At 40.8% G+C, this 21,875-nt stretch overlaps 2 protein-coding genes and 1 pseudogene across 14 annotated transcripts in view; 1 reads left to right on the top strand and 2 right to left on the bottom strand.

The window, feature by feature from the left end:
• The window catches only part of BEND6 (BEN domain containing 6), a 63,477-nt gene extending 61,078 nt beyond the window's left edge, over positions 1 to 2,399 (bottom strand). For both annotated transcript variants that reach the window (XM_049652859.1, XM_049652860.1), the window contains exon 1: positions 2,118 to 2,399. The gene's annotated coding sequence lies outside the window, so the exon portion shown is untranslated. The remainder of the gene's footprint in view (positions 1 to 2,117) is intronic.
• Positions 2,400 to 2,884: 485 nt separating this feature from the next.
• Positions 2,885 to 21,875, top strand: part of DST (dystonin) — a 493,789-nt gene continuing 474,798 nt past the window's right edge. For 5 of the 12 annotated variants that reach the window (XM_049652832.1, XM_049652829.1, XM_049652835.1 and 2 more), the window contains exons 1-2: positions 2,885 to 3,179; positions 3,776 to 3,837. In XM_049652832.1, coding sequence (XP_049508789.1) covers positions 2,999 to 3,179; positions 3,776 to 3,837 — 243 coding nt within the window. In that variant the 5' untranslated portion in view covers positions 2,885 to 2,998. The remainder of the gene's footprint in view (positions 3,180 to 3,775; positions 3,838 to 21,875) is intronic. The other 7 variants (XM_049652833.1, XM_049652831.1, XM_049652828.1 and 4 more) reach the window with 3 other exon arrangements.
• On the bottom strand, positions 8,300 to 20,988 carry LOC125938155 (nucleophosmin-like; annotated as a pseudogene).

Raw genomic sequence — 21,875 nt, 5'->3', positions numbered from 1 at the left:
TAGCAGAAAGAAAATATATGAATTCTATTAAATTAACTTCCAAAAAGGATTGATTGGCTAATTTAATATTTATTAAATTCCACAATGCATTAGCATTACATAAACACACAGAAAGAAGCAATTAATAACATGCCATTATTTGGAGATGGAAATGATAAATTAGCAACAAATCAGAAAACAATGGAACCTAAATACTAAATTCTATCAATGATCTGGTTTCCTTATTATTAGTATCTTTGAGGTAACTGATGTAAAGAACAGACACAAATGCATCTAAAAAGAAATATCTATAATCCTACTGCACGCAGGTAAAGCATATGTCTGCCAAGAGAGACAAATGATGTTCTTGTGTATACTTGAAACTTATAAATGGCTGCAGCAAGACACAGGATGATAACAATTGTGCTAAAGTAATAGCTCAGAAAACCATAATTGCTATTTAGTTGCTTTTTGTTGTTAAAAATGCAGAGTTTGGAGCACATTGGTTACTATGCTGTGTTTGTGGTCTTAGACATGTTTCAAGGATATTTAGACCATTTTAGCTCACTCACAAATTTTAGTCAGTGGGAAGTATCAAAGTAAAACTGACCTTTCTAAATTCTATTAGTCATTTCTCCCAATGTTTGCAAAAGGTTAGTTCATTTTTGTTGTTGTTTTAAATTACCGGGCCACTGGGAGTCAATGCAGTAAAGAATTCTTCCTTTCCTGATGTGCCACACATTGTGGACAGTCTTCAATACTCCTGCACAATGGACAGGAGTACAATCTCTCACTGCAGTGGGCTGCGGTATCAGGAGACCTTTGAGCAATGTGAACATGAGGCTATCCTACCTGTCAGACCGCGAGTGCCAGGGGCCTCTGAAGTCTATCTTGACTTGTAGTATATAGCCTATTCTCTGACATTCAACATTCCCATATACAGCATCTTATACAGCATCTGCAAGCAAGGTCCTTGCATCTTCAAACCCAAACGACCGAATGTGATACAACATGTCAACAACTTGACTGTTTATTTTGTTTTAGGAAACATGTTGTACATAAGAACATTTAATCCGTGGTTTCCCACGTTTATGAATCTGGCATTTAGGAAATGCATTAGCCAATGCCTTTTGGAATTTCTTTTAATGCTTACACATGGTAATGTGTTCTAGGCCTTAAGAACATCAATGGTTAAGCTTTTATGCAGAGTTGCACTGTTGATTTTGTATAGTTAGAAAACAATACTGATTTTAAATTCCTACACGCAAATAAAACTTAAGTATTGTCATCTATTCTTTGAATGCTTTTCAGAATTTTACAAATTACTTTTCTATGACAATTTCTTCAGTGTCTCAAATGTTCCAAAGTAAGAGTCCACCTTTGTAGTTATTAGAAACTCCACAAATGCAGTAATATGTTACTTTATGTCACTATAATTGCAGTTGCCTTATGCGGGTAAATAAAACAAAACAAGTTAAAAACAGCCCCCCATAGGAAACGCCTGCATTGCCTAGGGTGCAGCTTAACGCGGTATAGGGAACGCTGGGCCTGCCAAGGCCAACCGATGCCGCAGACTGCAGCCGCAGCGGCGTCCGGGCCAGGTGGCGGTGGCTGTCCGCAGAAAGGCACACTGCAGCGCTCCCGCCACACCTTCTGCGTTGGCATTGCACCAGCGACCACTGTAAAATCTCCCGGCATCAACAATACACTTTTTGCTGGTTATGAAGAAAGGGGAGGGGGCCGGAGGGAATGTGTTCATTTTGAGTGTGACAGATCATTATTTCCTCACACTCCCTGAAATATTTCTCTTCAAAATATTTACAAGCCAATCTCCAACTTCCTTTATCTGCCAGGTCCCTAAATCTTAAATTGCCTCTCTCTCCAAACGCACTAGATGAGTCAGGGTTTGACGGTAAATGCATGGAAGTGCCCGTTTCTCGGCTGCGAAATAGCACCTAGATTGGGGGTGTCACAGTTCACGTCTGCAGACCGGAGCGTTCTACCGGGGAGCGCTCCCACTTTAGAGAGGCTTGGAGAGGGTGGGCCTCCCGTTCTTGGAAAACCCCAATTCCCAGGGAAGGCCCTTCCCGGCATTCACGCTTCAGCGTGCGAGGAACCCCCCGCAAGCAATAGCTCACCCGGCTGCATCCTCCAAAGCCCCAACCTCGGGGCGGGGCGCGGGGAGGTGGGAGGTGGGGGTAGCACCGCCTGCAGGCTCCCGCCAGCGCCTCACGGTTTTCCCCCTGGCTCCTTGGCGCCCCCTGTCGCCGGGCTCCCCAGCAGTTCGGCCCAGGGAGGCTGGATAGGTGGAAGCCCCAGGTGTCGGGGAGCGGAGAGGCGCGCGATCTGTGCACCCGCGGACCGCGCGGACTGGAGGGCGGCCCCGCGGGAGGGCGCTGGGCGCTCAGGCCCGGGCGCAGCCCGCGGCCGCCGCCGAAGCCGCCGCAGCCATGTCCGCGCGCCCGCGTTGCCGCAGCCCGGCCGTGATGTCATCAGGCGAGCCCCCGCCGCGGCGCCCCATTCCCGCCCCCCGCGGGCCGCCGCCGCCGCCGCCGCCGCAGCCCGGGCGCCGAGTCCCCGCCCCGACCCACGTGCGCCCGGCTTGTGGGATGCCGAGGCCGGCGGCGGCCGCAAGACGATGCGCGGGACCCGGGTGGCCGCGGCGGCAGTGCTGCTCCTCCCAGCCCGCCGCGTCCCTGGCGGGGCTGCGCCCGGGGGCTGCGCACGGACGGGGGCGGGGGCGCCTGGGGAGAGAGGGGGGAGGCTCCCCGCCGCCAAGTCCCTGCCTCGTCGCCGTCTGCTGAGTCATGGCAAGCGCTCCCCGCAGCCCTGGATCACTCGCATAGCGCGGCTGGCGCGGGGTGCGCAGCCATTGGGCTGGGCGCGGGGCCGCGAGCGCCGGGCATGACGCGCTGAGCCGCGCTCGCCCGTGCCCGCCGCTCCGTGGTGCGCCCGGCGCGGGTGCCTGTGCCGCCGCCCTCCAGCCCCGCCGCCGAGCCGCCCCCGCCTCGCCCGCACCATGATCGCCGCGGCTTTCCTCGTCTTGCTGAGACCCTACAGCATCCAATGTGCCCTCTTCCTCTTGTTGCTTCTGCTGGGCACCATCGCCACCATCGTCTTCTTTTGCTGCTGGCACCGCAGGCTCCAGAAAGGGAGGCATCCGATGAAATCGGTCTTTTCGGGTCGTTCAAGGAGCCGAGGTAAGACACGCCGCGACGGCTTTCTTTCGGGCTAGGAGGAACATTTAAGCCGATTTGGAGAGTGAAGCGGGGTTCTCTCCCCTTCAGCGCTGCGGTCCCTACCCCCATCGCTGCCCACTTCGCAAGCTGAGTACGTTTATGTATATAACGTTCTTTGCTTGCCCTTTTTGCCCTCACCGCCTTCCTCCGGTCTCTGTTGGGATACCCACGGTGATGCCCAGAGCTGGGAGGGGAGGAGGCACCGACGCCAGTTCTTAGCGGCAGTTTGCTAGAGCCCTAAGGGTAATTGGAGCGGAATCCGGGGCTGCGGCAGCCTCCCTCCACCCATCCATCGCTGGAGCTTAGGGGTAAGAAAGTAAGGCACGGAGAGTTCGGGGCTCCCCAACTCTCCCAGAACTTTCCCTGAAACTTCTCGCGGAGAACTCACCTAGAGATCGATGGCCTAGTAACCTCCCCGCCCTATAGTATGTCCTCACTGAATTTAAGGCGTCCGGGATGTGTCTTCCCGACCCTTGTCCCTCAGGTAAGTCCTTAGTAACTCGGCAGGTGAAGAGCAAGGAGTTAAATGAAGTCTCGTTTTTCTCTTTTCTCCCCAGATGCTGTTATGAGATCCCACCACTTTCGTTCTGAGGTAATTTATTTAGCGCGCACGCTCAAGGTCAGAAGAAGTTCTCTTTCCTGAGTACCAATATTAATCATATGCGTGTTAAGAAACCAGCAGGGCATTGAATGGCGAGCATGCTGCCCCCAAGCCTAAAGTGACGTTTCTTTTTAAGCGATTCCCCACCGTTGGTGCCCGCCGAACCGGCGGTGTTAGCAGATTTCTTGTGTGGTGGAGCCACTGTACCAGAGGGAGAAAGACGGCCCCTAAAAGCGCTACAGACCTTAGGAAACTTCGCCACGGGGTGGATCTCAGTTTCGTTTACAATATGTAATTTGCGGGTGGAAGCTGTCTGGGTGCTGTGAGCTGGCTGTGGTGGTTCCCTTGGAGAGCCAACGACAGAGGGGAGCTCTTAGGAGGTTGGTGCAGAGCAATTTGATCCATATGCATTTCATTTTAGTCTTTCCAGTGTACATTCTTACTCACTCATAAAGCTGCCCATGTTTTATTCGGGCCATCTGATGCTTTTTGCAAAGGACGGTGGTTGTGATTCGGCCTTATCTGATCTTGTGCGCTGGTCTTTGGTCTCGAATGCGGACCATCCCTACGTGAGCAGGTGATGTGGGTGCAGTGATTAGGTGGGGCTGTTACAGGACCAGCCCCACTGAAGGTAGGACAAAACAAAAAGCACAAGCTCTCCCAGGCCCAGCATTCCTTTATGAATTTCCAGGCCAACCCCCTACTTAGTGTGAGACAATTTTCCCTCTTTTTAGGAGAGTTTCACACAGCCAGGTTTGGAGGTTACCAGTAAGGATGCTTGCTGTGGTTTACTCATTTTAGCAAAGACTTGGTAGTTAGACACCCTCCATTTACTTGCTATTTACCTGAGACGTTATTTCACATTTCGTTTCACTAGTTAATCAGATGTTTTATTGCACCATAGATGTTTTCTTGGACTCTGGTTGCTTGAAAGCTTTAATTGAATTATTACAACATCACTATAATGTTGCACAGTGAGTAATCCCACTGCATGTAGCCCTGGAGGGTGGGTGAGAACTCTCTTCTCAATTTAGGATACTTAAGAGAATAAATTTACCAGTCAGATAATCAAGAGGTTCCATTTCTGTCTTTTCACAAACTAGCTGTGTGGTTCTGGAAAACTCTCTTAACTTCTCAGCATCTCAGTTTCCCCATCTGTAAAATAGTACCTTGCAGGGTTACAGTGGGAGGGGAAATTTACAAGTAATTATGAAAAAAAAAAAAACAAAAAAAAACAAAACCAAAAAACAACCCACTTAGTTCATAGTAAATATTCAGTAATGGGTAGCTACCATTACAGGTTATAAAATTGAATTTAAAAATGTGTAAAAATAAAAATCTTTGCACAATTTAAATGAAGTCTTAATTCAACTAATTAATTCAAACTTAAAGGAAACAACATAAACTCTGTTATGAAGCAACATTTTTGAATATCTGATTAATTAAATAGAATAACTCATTTAGATGTGACAAAAATAAGTAATGGTCAGGGTGCAAACATCAAAATTTAGGATTTTTATTTTAAGAAGAGATTACCAGCTCCATACAAATAAGTGATAGAACCAAAATAATCCTGTTATGAATTAATTTATTTACCATTAGGCATTTTAGCTAAAACACAAATGAAAAAATGCGATAGGACTATGTCTTGTTTAGTTATCTCTTAGTTAAGCATTTATCCTGTGCTTGCATTTGGTTAGGAAAGCTGGGGACAGTTGTTTAATGCTTTAACTCATTTCACACAATTCCTAATCCAATTTGACATCTTGTCTATACTTCATATTTGCCTAATCTGCTAGCATATGAACTCTTTGAGGACATGAACCATGTCTCTCCTTTTAGGGCTGTATCCCTACTGCCTGGTATATAGTGGGTTCTTAATAAATATTTATTGAATGAATAAAAAAATTTCTCAGTGTGTGCCAGTTCTCATAAATTGGCAAATAGAACCCAGAGTTGGGCAGAAAAAAAAAAAGCACATTCTCAGGATATTGCTTGGAATTCAACATTTGCTGAATCTCTTTCCAGCTTTTAAAATTGCCCTGGAGTTTGTATTAAAAATGTAAGTCACTAATCATAACAACATGAATTTGGTTAGAATGTTTTTTCCTCAGGAAATTAAATACAGTATTAGCTTAATTTGTTGATGGGCTATCTGTGTGTCTTTCTGTACCAAGTTTCTTTGGTAAACTACTCAAAGAAAGTTATGTGAACATCCCAAGTGCATGAGAGTGCCACATTTTTTCACTGTTTTATGCTTACCACAAATAAAACATTTTCCTTTAAGGAAAACATTGGGAATTATTTTTTTTCCTCCCTTTTTATCAAAATGCCATTTCTTGCAGGATTTTCTCCTTGAGAAATACCTCTGAATTTTTTGGATTCCAGCTTTTCAAAAAATCAGAATTTGAGTAGCATAATGGATATTCTTGTTGCTTTTTAGCAGTAGCTGCTGCAAAATATTTCTCAAAGAAAATGTTTTGAGTTTTTGACCAGTCATAATCATACTGAACTAAGAACTTAGTGCCTTCTTCATTCCAATCTCAGTAAGTAGATAATTCACTTTCAGCATTTCCATTGTGGTCAAATAAGGAAAATGAGTTTAAGATATGCTGACTCATTTGGAAATGTGAAAGAGCTTTGAACATGTGAAGAAGTTTGTTAGCCCTGTGCTGCTTTGCTTGGCAGAGGTTATTGCTTCTGCTACCTACATGCTCAGGAAGGAGTCCAACTGGACAGGAAATTTCAGGATGTTCCTTCCCAGATAGTCATACTTGTCCAGAGGGGAAAACCATGGCATCAAGACCCACTTTGCTTTCTGAAGAAAGTCACATCCCTCACCTGAGGAGCTCCAGCTTTGTTTTTCTCACAAAGTATATAATAAACAAATTTCTTCAACATGAAGTTAATTTCTTCCTCATGAAGCTACAACTAAATAACATAGATGTTTATAAGATGTTTTGGAAGTGTAACCATCTACCAACACTTGCAAATTCATCTTTACTGGCTTAATAGTCCTCTAAATTTTTGTTAAATGTTTATTTATTTTTGAGAGAGAGAGAGAGAGAGAGCGAGCTCAAGTGGAGAAGGGACAGAGAGAGGGGGACAGAGGACCTGAAGCAGGCTCTGTGCTGATAGCAGTGAGCCTGATGTGGGGCTTGAACTGATGAACTAGAAGATCATGACCTCAGCTGAAGTCAGATGCTCAACTGACTGAGGCATCCAGATGCCCCAACAGTCCTCTAAATTTTAACAATAGTATATGAAAATGTGAAATTATTAAACCAGCCAGCAAGGTCTGAACACTATAACTCCAACTTACCGACAGATATAAAGACCCAATTAGATAGATAGAAATGTGTGTTTTATGTCTGAATATAAAGAACTTGTGTAGTTTTTGTTTTCATGGCAAATGAAGAGAAGTGATTTCACATTGAAGTAGGACACAGTTTAGAAACCCAAGTATTCAATCTGAACATCTAAGAAGTGTACTTTTCCTGAGGATTTATAATGTTTTATGCTGTGACTTTACACAATGGTTAACTGTTACACTGGATTCCTGTGGTAAAAATCAGGCAGTGACAATCCTGATTTTAAGGAAATTTCAGAAAGTGATATGGGTAATTGAGGTACCATGAGATTTCAAGAAAGAGCCTTGGGAGTGCTTCAATAGGATGAAGACAATTATAATGCCCTTTGAGAATACCCGGAGTGAACAGTGGTAAATGATCCCTATTCATCAGCTGAGTGGAATAAGGGGAGCCTTGTTTCATATAAGGAAGGGGACGAGTGTGTTGTGTGTCTATCAGGATTTGAGTAAATATCTTCACTTCCCGTTTCAGGTTAAGGAACCAAAAGAGTTAACTCAAGCTAAGCAGTTCTCAAAGAGTCACATAGCAAGATAAGGACTGAGTAAAACAAGAACTCTCTGGCTACATTTTGTCTGCCCTATGGTGTTTAACTATGTCACTCATAGCTCAGAGAATAATATGCTCAACATTCTCAATGAAAGAGACAAGCTAAATTGAGTGAATTTCTTACAGAGCTGAATTAGGTAAATCCTTTAGACTTCCAATGATTATCCAAGTTATCGTAGATGAAAGGATAGTCCACACAAACTCTCTTGGCCCCATTATGTTCTCAGAGTGTTCCTTTAACAAACTGTGCAAGAATAGTCAGCAAAATAACCATATTTCATAGCTTCTCGTTAAACTTCTGTATTTCATTGAGAATTACCCAATTTAGTGAATTAGAGAAAGTGATAGTTTATTATTTAGCTCTCTTTTAAATTGGATTATCTTTATAAATAAATTCTTTGCTTAGAACTAAATTCTAGGTCTAAATTAATTTATACTAATTAAATCAGTCATAAATTGAAGTCTACACATGATATGGTATTAATTTAGCTTCACTCAGTTATTTTCAAAATAAATACACTTACATTTTTGTTCTGTACAAAGTGTGACGTTAGATAGTAGGGCTAACCGAAGGTCTGAGGTATAGCCCTGTCCTTGACGATTGCTTCTAGGTCATTTCCAATATCAGTGCTGAAATTGTATAGTTGCTGGTTTCTTCTGTTACGGTAACTGAACTGCTGTGCTGTTTCCAACTATGAATCACAAATGTGGCAAGAGCATCAAAGGCTAGGGTGTACAAGTACAGCCAATACATTTGTAAAAAAAGACAAATTCACCCTGTTCACAGAGCTTTATTATGCCAGAGTCACCACTACCATATAATTTACCCTTATATTAGCTACATGGCAACCAAACAGAATGCTAAAAGAAAAAAAAAGGAGAAAGAATAGAAACCCATTTTTTCCCCCGTGCAATCCAAGCCAGTTAAATGCATCTAGATAAAAGTTGTAACAAAAGCTTTTCCAGAGAAGTTTGAATCTTTGCCTAATCTTAAGGCTCAAGAGTGACTCTTTTTTGAGATTCGGATTACAAAATAGAACTAGGCTAACAACAAGTATTGGTTTAAAGAAAGGAAGGTAAGCGTAGAGTTTAAAATCCTGATTTGGGGTTCCAGCTGTGCCACTAACTGGGTGATCTTGGTCAAGTCTCTTAGTATCTCTGAGACTTAGACTTGGTGTTCACTGGTAACATGAAGATGATATCTGAAGCCCCTCCAGAAGTAATAGGCCATGTTTCTGCTATGTGCAAAGCATCATGCTAAAAAGGCATCATGTAAAACATGATTCCTGCCTTCTAGGAGATTAAGGCAGATGAAGATAAAGATATAACTAACAAAAATACCAAGGAACAAATTATGTATAGAAAAGGAATGGTTGGAATCGTCCTGGTGAAATGACTGCTTCTAGCTAGGGTGATCAGAAAGGCCTTGCAGGAGGCAGTGATATTTACACTGAAGCATTCAGGTTGGGTAGTATCTGGCAAGACAGAGAGGAAATGAGAGCAATCCCCCAGCAGAACACGTAAGGATAGGCAAAGATTTAGGAAGGCATGTGCCTCTTTTCAGAGCTCAGAATATGCTAATATGATTAGAAAAAAGGGTTCCTGAGATTGCAAAAAGAAGTGTAGAGGTAGAAATATAAGTGGATGCCAGCTACAATAACAATATTTTTTGCATACTACTTGACAGTTAGCAAAGGACTTTGACATAACATTATTTTGTTTGAACACTTTAGGAAGGCACCTGCTATCAGCCCTCTCAAGAGAAGCAAAAAAATCACTTTTTGATTTCTTTCCCAGCAACTATAGCAAAACAGCCCTATCACTGTTTTTTTGTTTTTTTGTTTTTGTATGCTCAGGGAGAATGGAGAGTCATGTCCACTGCTGCAGAGGGCCTGGGAAAATGAGTGGGTATGGGCTTTTCTGGTCACCCAGAAGCTGCACTTTTGCAGGATAACACGTTTTTCAGGTCCAGTGCTCAAGTATCACTGGGTTGTATCTTAACTGCAGATACCATATGTCCGGGAATTTGTGACATCCTGCTCATGTGTTCAGTGTGGCCATTACAAATCCTAATGCCAAGTATAATACATTTGCAGGTAATTTGTTATGTACAAGCCCATTTTGAACAGCTTTTGAAATATATTACAGTTTTTTAAAGTATTCGAAATATGTCTCTGCTTTTAAACTTCTTCCTTGCAAATATGTCTCCCATAGGAATTATTCTAAGTGTTTATGTCCTCCTTAAATCCTCAAGCCTACTCCTTCACCCTCGGCCTGTGACTTTTGTCTCCTCCTAACTCACAGAGAATATCAGTGCCATCAAGCAATAAACTTTTTGGCTCCTACAAACAAAGTATATCTTAAACTTTCCTCCTAGTCCGATAGACAACCCATCTGTCCTCCTTTCTAGTATTTCATGCTTATGTGGTGAGTTCCTTTTCTTCCTAGCTCTTGGGGGATGTTGGTCCATGAATCATCCCCTCCTCTGTTAACTTCTTTTGCTTCCCCTTTGTAGGCTCCTTTCCTTAACACATAAGGATCATTTGTACTGCCTTTTTTGTTTTTAAGTTTATTTATTTATTTTGAGGGAGAGAGAGAGCATGAGCGAGGGTGGGGGGGAGGACAGAGAGAGAGAGGGAGAGAGAGATAATCCCAAGCAGGCTTCATGCTCGGCACGAGGGAGTCCGGCACTGGGCTTGATCTCATGAACCATGAGATCATGACCTGAGCTGAAATCAAGAGGCAGTCACTTAAGTGACTGAGCCACCCAGGAGCCCCTGTGTTGCCTTTTGAAAACAATACAAACCTCCCTATACCACCAGTTCTTCTCTTGGCAAGAAACATTTCCTGAAAAAGATTCTTTGTCACCTTCTGTTCCTCACCTCTCATTTATTCCTCAACTTTGTGTAATCTGGCTTCTGCCACTGCTACTAAAAATCACTTACTCTTGGGGCACCTGCATAGTTCAGTTGGTTAAGCATCTGACTCTTGATTTTGGCTCAGGTCATAATCTCACGGTCATGATATCACAGTCATGAGACAGAGCCCCTGCATTGGGCTCTGTGTGCTGAGCATGGAGCCTGCTTGGAATTCTCTCTCTGCCCCTCCCCTGCTCATGCTCTCTTTCTCCCTCAAAATAAATAAATAATAAAAAAATAAATAAACAAAAAATGTCACTCATTGTTAGCTCATCAATGATTTCCAAATTGTTAAATATTTCAGCCAGTGGGTTTTAGTGTATCTGCAAGGTTATGCGACCATCACACAGCTTACTTTTAGAACACTTTTATTACCCTCAGAAGAAACTCCATACCTGTAAGCAGTCACTCCCCACTCCCCCTTCCTAGTTCCATCCCCAGCCCTAAGCCACAACTAACCTACTTTTTTATCTTAATAGATGTGTGGGGCCTTAGTTTTGCCTGCCCTATTCAAACTCTCCTTGCAGGATCTAGCCATACTTACTGTTCTAGTTTACTTACATATAATGGTTACTCTGAAATCTGTACCTCAAATTCAGACTTCACTCTTGACCTCCAGATACAGTCAACGACTTTTCCCTCATTTTCACATGGAGGTACCATAGGTATCTCAAACTTAACAGTGAACTCATCAGTCCCAAACCCTAACTGCCACTGTTTTGAAGAGTGGCACTACACTCACCCCTACCCTCTGCAGCTGCTCAAACTAGAAATCTGGAAGATATGACAGATCCCTTCCTGTGTATCCTGTCCTCTTTTAAATCTCTCTGGAGTCTATGCCTCCTTTACTACATCCACTATGGTTACCTTAGTTCAGGCCCTATAATAAGCCTCCAGAGCAGCCTCCCTGCCTCCTCATCCCTAGTCCATACACACTAATTTAGTAAGGATCATTCTCAAATACAAATTCTTAATTTTTTTTTTTAGTCAGGGAGACAATCTTATTCAAGTAATCTCAACATAAAAATGGATTATTAATAAACAGGGATTTGTATTCTCTCATAGCAAGAAGTCTGGAGATGCTGCAGCCTTTGCTTGAGCTTCATGGTTGCAGGATGGCTAGCTAGCATGGCTCCAGACATCATGGCCAAATTCAAGGAAGGGAGAGGAAGGGACAGGAAGGATGTTCAATAGGATCAAAATTTTTGCCAGAAGTCTTTCACGTTAAGTTTTTTCTTACAGTTCACAGGTCAGAACTGCGTCAGAGTCCATCTGAAAGGAAAGCTTGGGATGTGAGCTTTTATTTTTCCTAGTTTCTGTAGTAGAGGTAGTCAAGGGAGGAAGGTTGGATAAGCCATATTCCTCTTCTATTTAAAATCTTTCAGTGGCTTCCCACTTCCTTCAAGGTAATTCAATTCAACTTTTTTTTAGGTTTATTTTTTATTTTTAAGTAATCTCTGCACCCAGTGTGGCTCTTGAATTTAACAGTCCTGAGATCAAGAGTTGCATATTCCACAGACTGAGCCAGCTAGGAGCCCCAAGTTTGACTTTCTTTATTTCTTTTTTTTAAAATTGTTATTTATTTTTGACACACACACACACACACACACACACACACACACACACACACACAATCTGAAGCAGTCTCCAGGCTCCATGCTGTCAGCACAGAGCCCAACATGGGGCTCGAACTCATGAACTGTGAGATCATGACCTGAGCTGAAATCAGATGGTTAACTGACTGAGCCACCCAGGTGCCTCCCAAGTTCAGCTTTCTTAGTATAACATCAAAATGATCCCTATACTGATGTCCTTGTGATAGTTCTATTCTAACCATTTGTCTACAGTTACAATTCTTGAAACAGACCATGACCTTTTAGGATTATTGTTTTTGTCCATATTATTTCCAGCTGAGAAAGCCTCTCTTTCTCTTCCATTCCTCTCATTGCCCACTCACTGCCAATAAAAACAAAAATACTCAGGCACGAAAGGCTAACTTCTGACTTTCCTTAAAAATTTAGTTCATAAGTCATTGCTTAGAGAAAGTTTCCTAGCTCCCCCTTCATAATAGTAATTGAGGTTTTTTGTTTGTCTCTTCTGCAAGATTTTGAGTATCTTTTTTTTTTCAACGTTTTTTTTTTTTTTTTTTTTTTTTTTATTTATTTTTGGGACAGAGAGAGACAGAGCATGAACGGGGGAGGGGCAGAGAGAGAGGGAGACACAGAATCGGAAACAGGCTCCAGGCTCCGAGCCATCAGCCCAGAGCCTGACGCGGGGCTCGAACTCACGGACCGCGAGATCGTGACCTGGCTGAAGTCGGACGCTTAACCGACTGCGCCACCCAGGCGCCCCAAGTATCTTGAGGGTAGTGTAAGTCCCTAGTTCTTAGCTCACTGTCTGGCACAGAATAAAGCTCAGTAAATGTTTGCTAAATGATTGAATATTTGATGTTTTCTAAAGTCAGTTTAACTCTCAATTTTCATGGATTCTGTAACTTTCCAAATATTCTTGTATTTTGAATATTTGGAATATTTCCAAATATTCTTGTATTTCCAAATATTCATTTTACTTAAAGAGAAATAGATGATTTTCATTTAAAAAAAATTTTTTTTTTTTAACGTTTATTTATTTTTGAGACAGAGGGAGACAGAGCGTGAACAGGGGAGGGGCAGAGAGAGAGGGAGACACAGAATCTGAAACAGTCTCCAGGCTCTGAGCTGTCAGCACAGAGCCTGACGCGGGGCTCGAACTCACAGACCGTGAGATCATGACCTGAGCCAAAGTCGGACGCTTAACCGACTGAGCCACCCAGTTGCCCCAGATGGTTTTCATTTTTTTAAATGATTTTCATTTTTTATTTCAGATAGTTATGCCTTAGTTAACATCATGTGTTTACTTTGAAAATACAGATTCAGGCACTTTTAAAAATGAATTGAAAATATTCCCTGACATTTTTGTTTGTTATTGAAGGGATTTGCATACTTTGATGTGGGAGTTTTGAACAAAAATTTTAATATTTAATGTTTTTACTCCAATTTATAGAATGAAAAGTCAATGTAAGTATATTCTGAATTGTCTTGTAATCAATATACCTTATCACCAGTATTGTCACTCAGTTCCAGTGCCTGAATTTTATGTTTTGTTTATAATCACATTGGTGTCAAGTAGTATTGTTTTTTTTTTAACATTTATTTATTTTCAAGAGACGCAGAGCGTGAATGGGGAAGAGGCAGAGAGAGAGGGAGACACAGAATCCAAAGCAGGCTCCAGGCTCTGAGCTGTCAGCACAGAGCCCAACACGGGGCTCGAACCCACGAACTGTGAGATCATGACCTGAGCCGAAGTCGGCTGCCCAACCGACTGAGCCACCTAGGTACCCCTCAGGTGGTATTGTTTTAACTGTCATGATCTTAAGGGAAAAGATTAGGGCAGTTTTAATGTGTAATTTATGTGTTCATGCCACATGAGGGCCAAATGTGGTTTGGTAATCTCTGCTCAACTAGTTTTGAGAAATGTGGTGCTAAATTTGAATAAAGAGCATTAGATCAGAAATACCAAATATATAATACTATTTCATTCCTCTTAATTTCTTTGAAATACATTGTTTAGAGCACAAATTGTAACATTGTATTGTGGGATGTATGATGTATATATAGAGATTTGACAATATAGTATAGACCAGTACAGGGGAGTAAATGGACTCCCTATATGATTATAACATTTCTACATTTTATATTAAGTGGCATGTTAACTCTAAGTAGAGTGAAAAGTTAAGAATGCACATTATAATTCACAGAATAGCCAATAAAAAACAATGGAAATCTGATAGATAAACCCAAATTGAATCCTAAAAGATATCCAAATGATCCAAAGAAGGAAGGAGTGAAGAAACAAAGAAACAAAAAAAACAGAGAGGACAGGCTGAAAATAAAATGTAAAATGTTAGACCTAAATCCATATTAATAGTTGCATTAAATATTAGTGGGCTAAATACTCCAACTAAGAGACATATTATCAGAATGGATACATAGTAAGATCTGATTGTATGCTGTTTATAAGAGATTTACTTAAAGACCCAGTTAGATTGAGAGTGAATGGATGGAAAAAATAAATGATACATATGATAATGAAAAGAACGTCACAGTGGCCATATTAATATCAGATGAAATAGGTATCAAGGCAAATAGAGATAGGTAAAGAGGGATGTTCCATAATGATAAAAGGGCTAAATGTTCTGGGAGACATAATCATGTATGTATCTAATAATAGAGCCTCAAAATACATGGAGTAAAAATTACCAAATTTAGAGGTAATTTTAGGGGCACCTGGCTAGCTCAGTCAGTAGAGCATGTGACTCTTGATCTCAGGGTTATAAGTTCAAGCCCCATGGTGGGTGTAGAGATTACTTAAAAAAAATAAAATCTTAAAAAAATATAGAGGGAGAAATAGACAATTTTGTAATCATGCTTGATGATTTTAACATTCTTTTCTCAGCAATTGATGGAATATGCATAGAGTAAATCAATAGAAATATAGGTGATGTTAGTAACCCCATCAACTATCATTAACTAACTGATACTTATAGAACATCATACTCACATGACTCATTCACAAAGGCAGACTATATTCTGGGCCATAAAATATTTGGAACTAAATGGTAATGAAAACACAATGTCTCAAAATAGTGGGATGCAGCCAAAGCAGTGCTTAGAGGAAAACATATAGCTTTAACTGCTTATATTAGAAAAGAGGAAAGATATAAAATCTTAACAAATTTTCAATTTTAAGTAGCTAAGGGATAAAAAGGACAAAGTAAACACAAGGTAAGTAGAAGGAAGGAAATAATAAAGAGCAGACATGGATGAAATAGAGAAAAAAACATACAACAGAGAAAATAAAGTTAAAGTTGGTTCTTTGAAAATATAAACAAAGTATTTAAATGTCTAGCTAGACTGATCAAGAGAAAAACAAAAATCACTGTTGTGATACATGGAAGAGAGTTTATAACTATAGAACCCACAGACATTAAAAGACTAAGAGAATATTCTATACAATTTTATTCTACACAACTTGACAATGAAGATGAAATGGACAAATGTCTATATATAGCCTTTAGTTTTCCATCCTGAGCATATTTCATCATGTCTTAGAACTGCTGTAACTCCCAGATCTCGAATTCTGAAATATCTCTGATTACACAACCTCCTTTCTCTGTACTTCATCACATATTCCTGATGAGTTTCTGCCTTACCTTCATCAAGACCTCTGGTCTCAGTCTCTCCTAACTTTTAGCCTATCTGACTTAACTTCACTTGCCCTTCTGCTCAGTACAGACCCTTAGCTGACTGTATAAAGAAGTTTTTACTGTTATTCTCACTTTGCTCTTGCAGTGACTTGCTCTGCCACCAGTGACTTTGACAATTCCCAGACCTGAGTCAATCTCATTGACCCCTTTTCTATTTCTGTGCCTAGGAGGTAGAGATTGACAGTTTGGGCTGTGCCTGGCTGGGCAGTGGTTCTGATCTGAGTCAGGCTTGGCTCATTGCAGCCAGAACTCCTGTGTCTTTGGTCTGCCTCAGGCACATTCAGTTTTCCTCGACAGGTCTCTCCTCTTCCAGTAAGGCAACCCAAGTTGGTTCACTTGTGGCTAGATTTGGGTTCCAGATGTGGAATAAGCGAAGCCTCTTGAGGTCTAGGCTCTGAACATATGTAGTGCCTCTGTTCGCACATTATTTTGGCCACGGCAGGTCACAGGGAATGGGGGAGATAAGAGTCCTGATGCAGAGAATTGTGGTCATATTTGCAATCTACCATAGGTAATCTTTTGATTTCTCTCTGGTTTGCTTGTGTACTACACTCCTCAAAGCACTCATTTTAAGGTTTTTCTATTGTTTTCCCTGGACAGCCTATTCCAATATCTCAGATTTCATATATATGTAAATTACTTCCACCTGAAATTTCTAGCCCTGGCTTAATTTTTCAACATTTTTTGACATCTAATTTCCAGTTTTAGAATATTTTCCATCACCTCAGAAAGATTTCTCATGCCTGTTTGCATTTAATTCCTTTTCTCACCTCTCACCCTATAGTGGTTCTTTTTTTTTTTTTTTAATGTTTATTTTTGAGAGAGACAGAGAGAGAGAGAGAGAGAGATGCAGAGAGAGAAGGGGATGGGGGATCTGAAGCAGATTCTGCACTGACAGCAGTGAGACTGACGTGGGGCTCAAACTCATGAACCTCAAGATCACAACCTGAGCTGAAGTTGGACACTCAACCAACAGAGCCACCTAGGCTCCCCAACCCACCCCTCACCCCATAAGACCTCTGATCTACTTTCAGTATGTATAGATTTGCCTTTTCTGGACATTGAATATAAGTAGAATCATATAACATGTAGTCTTTTTGCCTCTGGCTTCTTTCATGTAGCTTAATGTTTTTGAGGTTCATCCATGTTGTAGCATATTTTAGTACTTTGTTGTCCATTTTTGTTGCTGATTAGCTTCCATTCTATGAATATACCACACTTTGTTTATCCATTCACCAGTTAATGGACATTGAATTCTCCCCGCTCAGTTTTTAGCTGTTTATAAATAATGCTGCTATGAATATTTGCTTAAAATCTTTGTGTGGACATATGTTTTCATTTATCTTAGGTAGATACCTAGGAGTAGAATTGCTTATTTATATGATAAAATTATGTTTAATTTTTAAAGAAATTGTCAAACTGTTTTCCAAAGTGGCTATACAATTTAATATTCTCACCAGCAATGTATGAGGGTTCTAGTATCTTCACATCCTTGGCAGTACTTATTATTGTCTGCCTTTTTAATTATAGCCATTCTAGTGGGTCTGAAGTGGTATTCTACAAATTTAATTTGCGTTTCCCTGATGACTAATGATTTTGAGCATCTTTTCATGTTCATATGGTTCAAATCTTTGGCCATTTTTATTTTATTTTACATTATTTTTTAAAGTGTATTTATTTATTTTGAGAGACAGAGAGAGAGTGAGTGAGAGCAGAGGAGGGGTAGAGAGAAAGGGAGAGAGAATCCCAAGGAGAGAATTCCAATCCCATGTGGTGGGATCATGACCTGAACCAAAATCAAGAATTGGACGCTCAACTGTCTGAGCCACCCAGGCACCCTGGCCATTTTAATTTTTATTATTTTATTAAAATACTGAATATTTCACCTGTATTTTTTTGTCTCCCACCATTTCCATTTGTCTGACCACCACTACTACAATATCCTGTTGTAACATTCCATACATACTTAAAACCAAGCAAAGCATGGACTTCCATCTTTAAAAATTAAACAGGCATTTTGGGGGTGCCTGAATAGCTCAGTCAGTTAGGCATCCAACTCTTGATCTTGGCTCGGGTCTTGATCTCAGGGTTGTAGGTTCAGGACCCACTCTGGCCTCTGCACTGGGTGCGAAACCTACTTAAAAAAATATTAAACAGGCATTTTGGACAACACAGTCTTGGCAATGGAACCTGGACTACATTTATCAAACATAGTAGGGAAAGTTTTCACTCTGCATCATAAAAAGGACAGCCAGATAGAAACTTTCACAGCAGTGAAATAAGATGGGAGAATTTTAACAAAGTGTTTAGTTTATTAAAAAGAGACTTCCTGGGGCATCTGGGTGGCTCAGTCAGTTAAGTGTGCCACTTTGGCTCAGGTCATGATCTTGCGGTCTGTGGGTTCGAGCCCCGCGTTGGGCTCTGTGCTGACGGCTCAGAGCCTGGAGCCTGCTTCGGATTCTGTGTCTCCCTCTCTGTCTCTGCCCCTCCCCCGCTCATGCTCTGTCTCTCTCTCTGTCAAAAATAAACATTAAAAAAGTGTTTAAGAAGAGACTTCCTCAGGGGCGCCTGGGTGACTCTGCCAGTTAAGGGGCTGGCTTTGGCTCAGGTTATGATCTCACGAATCTTGAGTTGAGTTCGAGCCCAGCATCAGGCTGCTGTCAGAGCAAAGCCTGCTTCAGATCCTCTGTAACCACTTCTCTCAGCCCCTCACTGGCTAGTGCTTGCCCTCTCTCAAAAATAAATAAACATTAAAAAAAATAGATTTCCTACACTGCCAGAGATCTTGAATATGCCACCTGGCCAGTCATCCAAAGCAATTCTTCTCATAATTGATGACTTTGGCTTCCGCTTTGGGAAGATAACTACCTTTTTCTGAACTTATTTGCATTTTGCATTATTTAATGTCTTCTATGGAAGTAGGTCCTTTCTGTGTTTTAAGGTTTTTTTTTTTTTTTCTTGTTTTTTTGAAGGATTCTTAACCTTTTGATCTTGGTATTAATGGTCTTGAGTTTTTTCCATTCTTGGTTTGATTTCTGTGCATTTTTGGCTGGAATATTTCATATAGATTTCTTTACTGGGGTTTTCCCTTTAGCTCTCTCATCAAAATCATCATCATTATCATCATCTTCCTCCTCCTCTCCATCATATCATCATCTTCATTAGCAACAAGTTTTACCTTTTTCTTTTTTTTTTTTTTTAACGTTTATTTATTTTTGGGACAGAGAGAGACAGAGCATGAACTGGGGAGGGGCAGAGAGAGAGGGAGACACAGAATCGGAAGCAGGCTCCAGGCTCTGAGCCATCAGCCCAGAGCCTGACGCGGGGCTCGAACTCATGGACTGTGAGATCGTGACCTGAGCTGAAGTCGGACGCTTAACCGACTGAGCCACCCAGGCGCCCCAAGTTTTACCTTTTTCTGTGGAACTTTACTACCACTTCCAGGGGCAGATCGCTTTCCAGGTATATTTAGGAGTTTCACATCTTCCTCCTCTTCATCTTCTGACTGTGCATCTTCCTACATAGTACTAAATGCTATCCACAGAAATGCACGGCCTTGAAGCACAGACCACAGGTGGTGTTATGCCAAAGCACCCAAAGGAAATCATTGACTGTACAGACATTTTCAAAGTTGTCAGTGTTACTGTAATTGGGCTGCCTTCATAATTCCTTGTCTCTGCCTCAACATTGTACAATTCATCTTTTTTTTTTAGACTGAAGATCAGATATATTTATTATCACATACATATAAATGAATGAAACGTACCAATGAAAAGGTAAAAGGCTATATAGGATTTAACAAAAATAATGAACAGTGGGTTATGTCCTACATATAAGAATCAAACATTTATATAATGTTCTCAAAATAAATCAATTGTGTAGAGGAACAGATTAATGACTTAACTTGATTTTATTATTTATTTATTTAATGTTTATTTTTTGAGAGAGAGAGAGAGAGAGACAGCACATGAGTGGGGGAGGGACAGAGAGAGAGGCAGACACAGATCTGAAGCAGGCTCTAGGCTCTGAGCTGTCAGCTCAGAGCCCGACACAGTGCTGGAACCTACAAACTGTGAGATCATAACCTGAACCAAAGTCAGATGCTTAACTGATTGAGCCACCCAAGCGTCCTTTATTTATTATTTTTAAGTAGGCATAATGCCAAGCACGGAGCCCAGTGCCAGGCTTGAACTCAAGGCCCTGAGATCAAGATCTGAGCTGAGATCAAGAGTCAGATGCTTAATCAACTGAGTCACCCAGGTGCCTCTTAATTTGATTTTTTTAAATTGAAAGACAATTGACATACAACATATTAGTTTCAGGTGTACAACATAATGATTCAATATTTATATATATTGTGAAATGATCACCATAATAAGTCTAATTAACATCCATCACCACACATAGTTACAAAGTTTTTTTCTTATGATGAAAACTTTTAAGATTCACTGTCAGAGCAACTTTCAAATATACCATACAGTATTATCAGGCATAGTCCCCAGGTTGTGTATGACCTCTCCTTGGCTTATTTATTTTATAACTGTAAGTTTGCATCTTTTGACCCCTTCCCATATTTTGTTTATCCTCCACTCCTCCTCCTCTGGCAACCACAATCTGTTCTCTGTGTTTATGAGTTTGATCTTTTGTTTCGTTTTGTTATAGATTCCACATATAAATGGGATTATAGGTACAAGAAAAGAGAGCTCTCTGTTCAGATCTGCCTATTTTTTAATTGGGTTGTTTTCTTTCTCTTGAGTTGTTTCAGTTCTTTATATATTTTGGATATTAATGCCTTATCAAATACATGATTGTACAGTTCATCTTTTGCACTGGTCTCTAAACTGACCATTCTTAAAGATAACTGGTGTTCATTTTCATCATTATCCATCTTAAACTGATAATTTTTGTCAGCTTGTAGTTCATACCTGGAAAGATAGTTCTGGGGCTTCAGTCCATACGCAGGTAGGAGAGAAGGTAGATGGAGATAAAGGACTGCTGCTCCAGAGAATAGCCACACAGGGTGACTCATACCAGGGCTGATCTTTGCCCATTTTTAAGCTGGGTTCTGTGTCTTCTTGTAAGAGTTCTTTGTATAATCTGGATATAAGTCCTTTAACAGACATAAAATTTGTGAATGTTTTCTTATGGTCTGTGGTTTGTCTTTTCATTTATTTAGTGCTACCTTTTTAAGTGTAAAATTTTAATTTTTTTGTTAAGTCTAATTTGTCAATTATTTTCCTTTATGATATCATATCTAAGAATTCTTTGCCTCCTAGAGTCATGAAAATTTTCTGTTATTTTTTTTCTGGAAATTTTAGAGTTTTGATTCTTACATGTAGTCTCTGATCCATTTAGAATTTTTCTTTATTTTATATGAATTATTGATATTCTTTTAAATATTAGTAGAGTTCATCAGTGAAGCCATGTGAGGCTGGTGTTTTCTCTGTGGGACTATTTTAAGTTATCAATTTAAAATTAAATATTCAATTTCTTTACTTTTTATATGCCTACTCAAATTTTCTATTTCTTCTTGAGTCCGTTTGATCATTTGTATCTTTGTAGGAATTTGTTCATTTCACCTAAATTGTCTAATTTGTTGGCTTAATAGTATTCCCCTTTAGTTCTTTGTCTTTCTGTATAGTTGGCAGTGCTTTCAGATTTCTTTTTTCTTCTATCTGGTCAGAAAGTTGGGGCTTTCATTAAAAAGTGTGTGTTCTGTTGCACACTTCTGTGACTATGCCTGCATCCAGGGCTAAATGGCAGGAACACAGAATATAAAGTGGTGAGAGTTGACCCCACTCTCTTGGGATCAGAGAGGAAGGTTTCCTTCCTAAGAGTTTTAGTTCCTATTCTTTTGGGACTTCTAATGTCACTGCCAGTGGGATTGCTTGAGGGCTGGAAGTTAGGAGAGAAAAT

The sequence above is a fragment of the Panthera uncia genome, assembly GCF_023721935.1.
Source record: "Panthera uncia isolate 11264 chromosome B2 unlocalized genomic scaffold, Puncia_PCG_1.0 HiC_scaffold_24, whole genome shotgun sequence".
NCBI lineage: Eukaryota > Metazoa > Chordata > Mammalia > Carnivora > Felidae > Panthera > Panthera uncia.
Note: the sequence above shows the minus strand (reverse complement) of the source record. Positions and strands in the feature narration are given on the sequence as shown.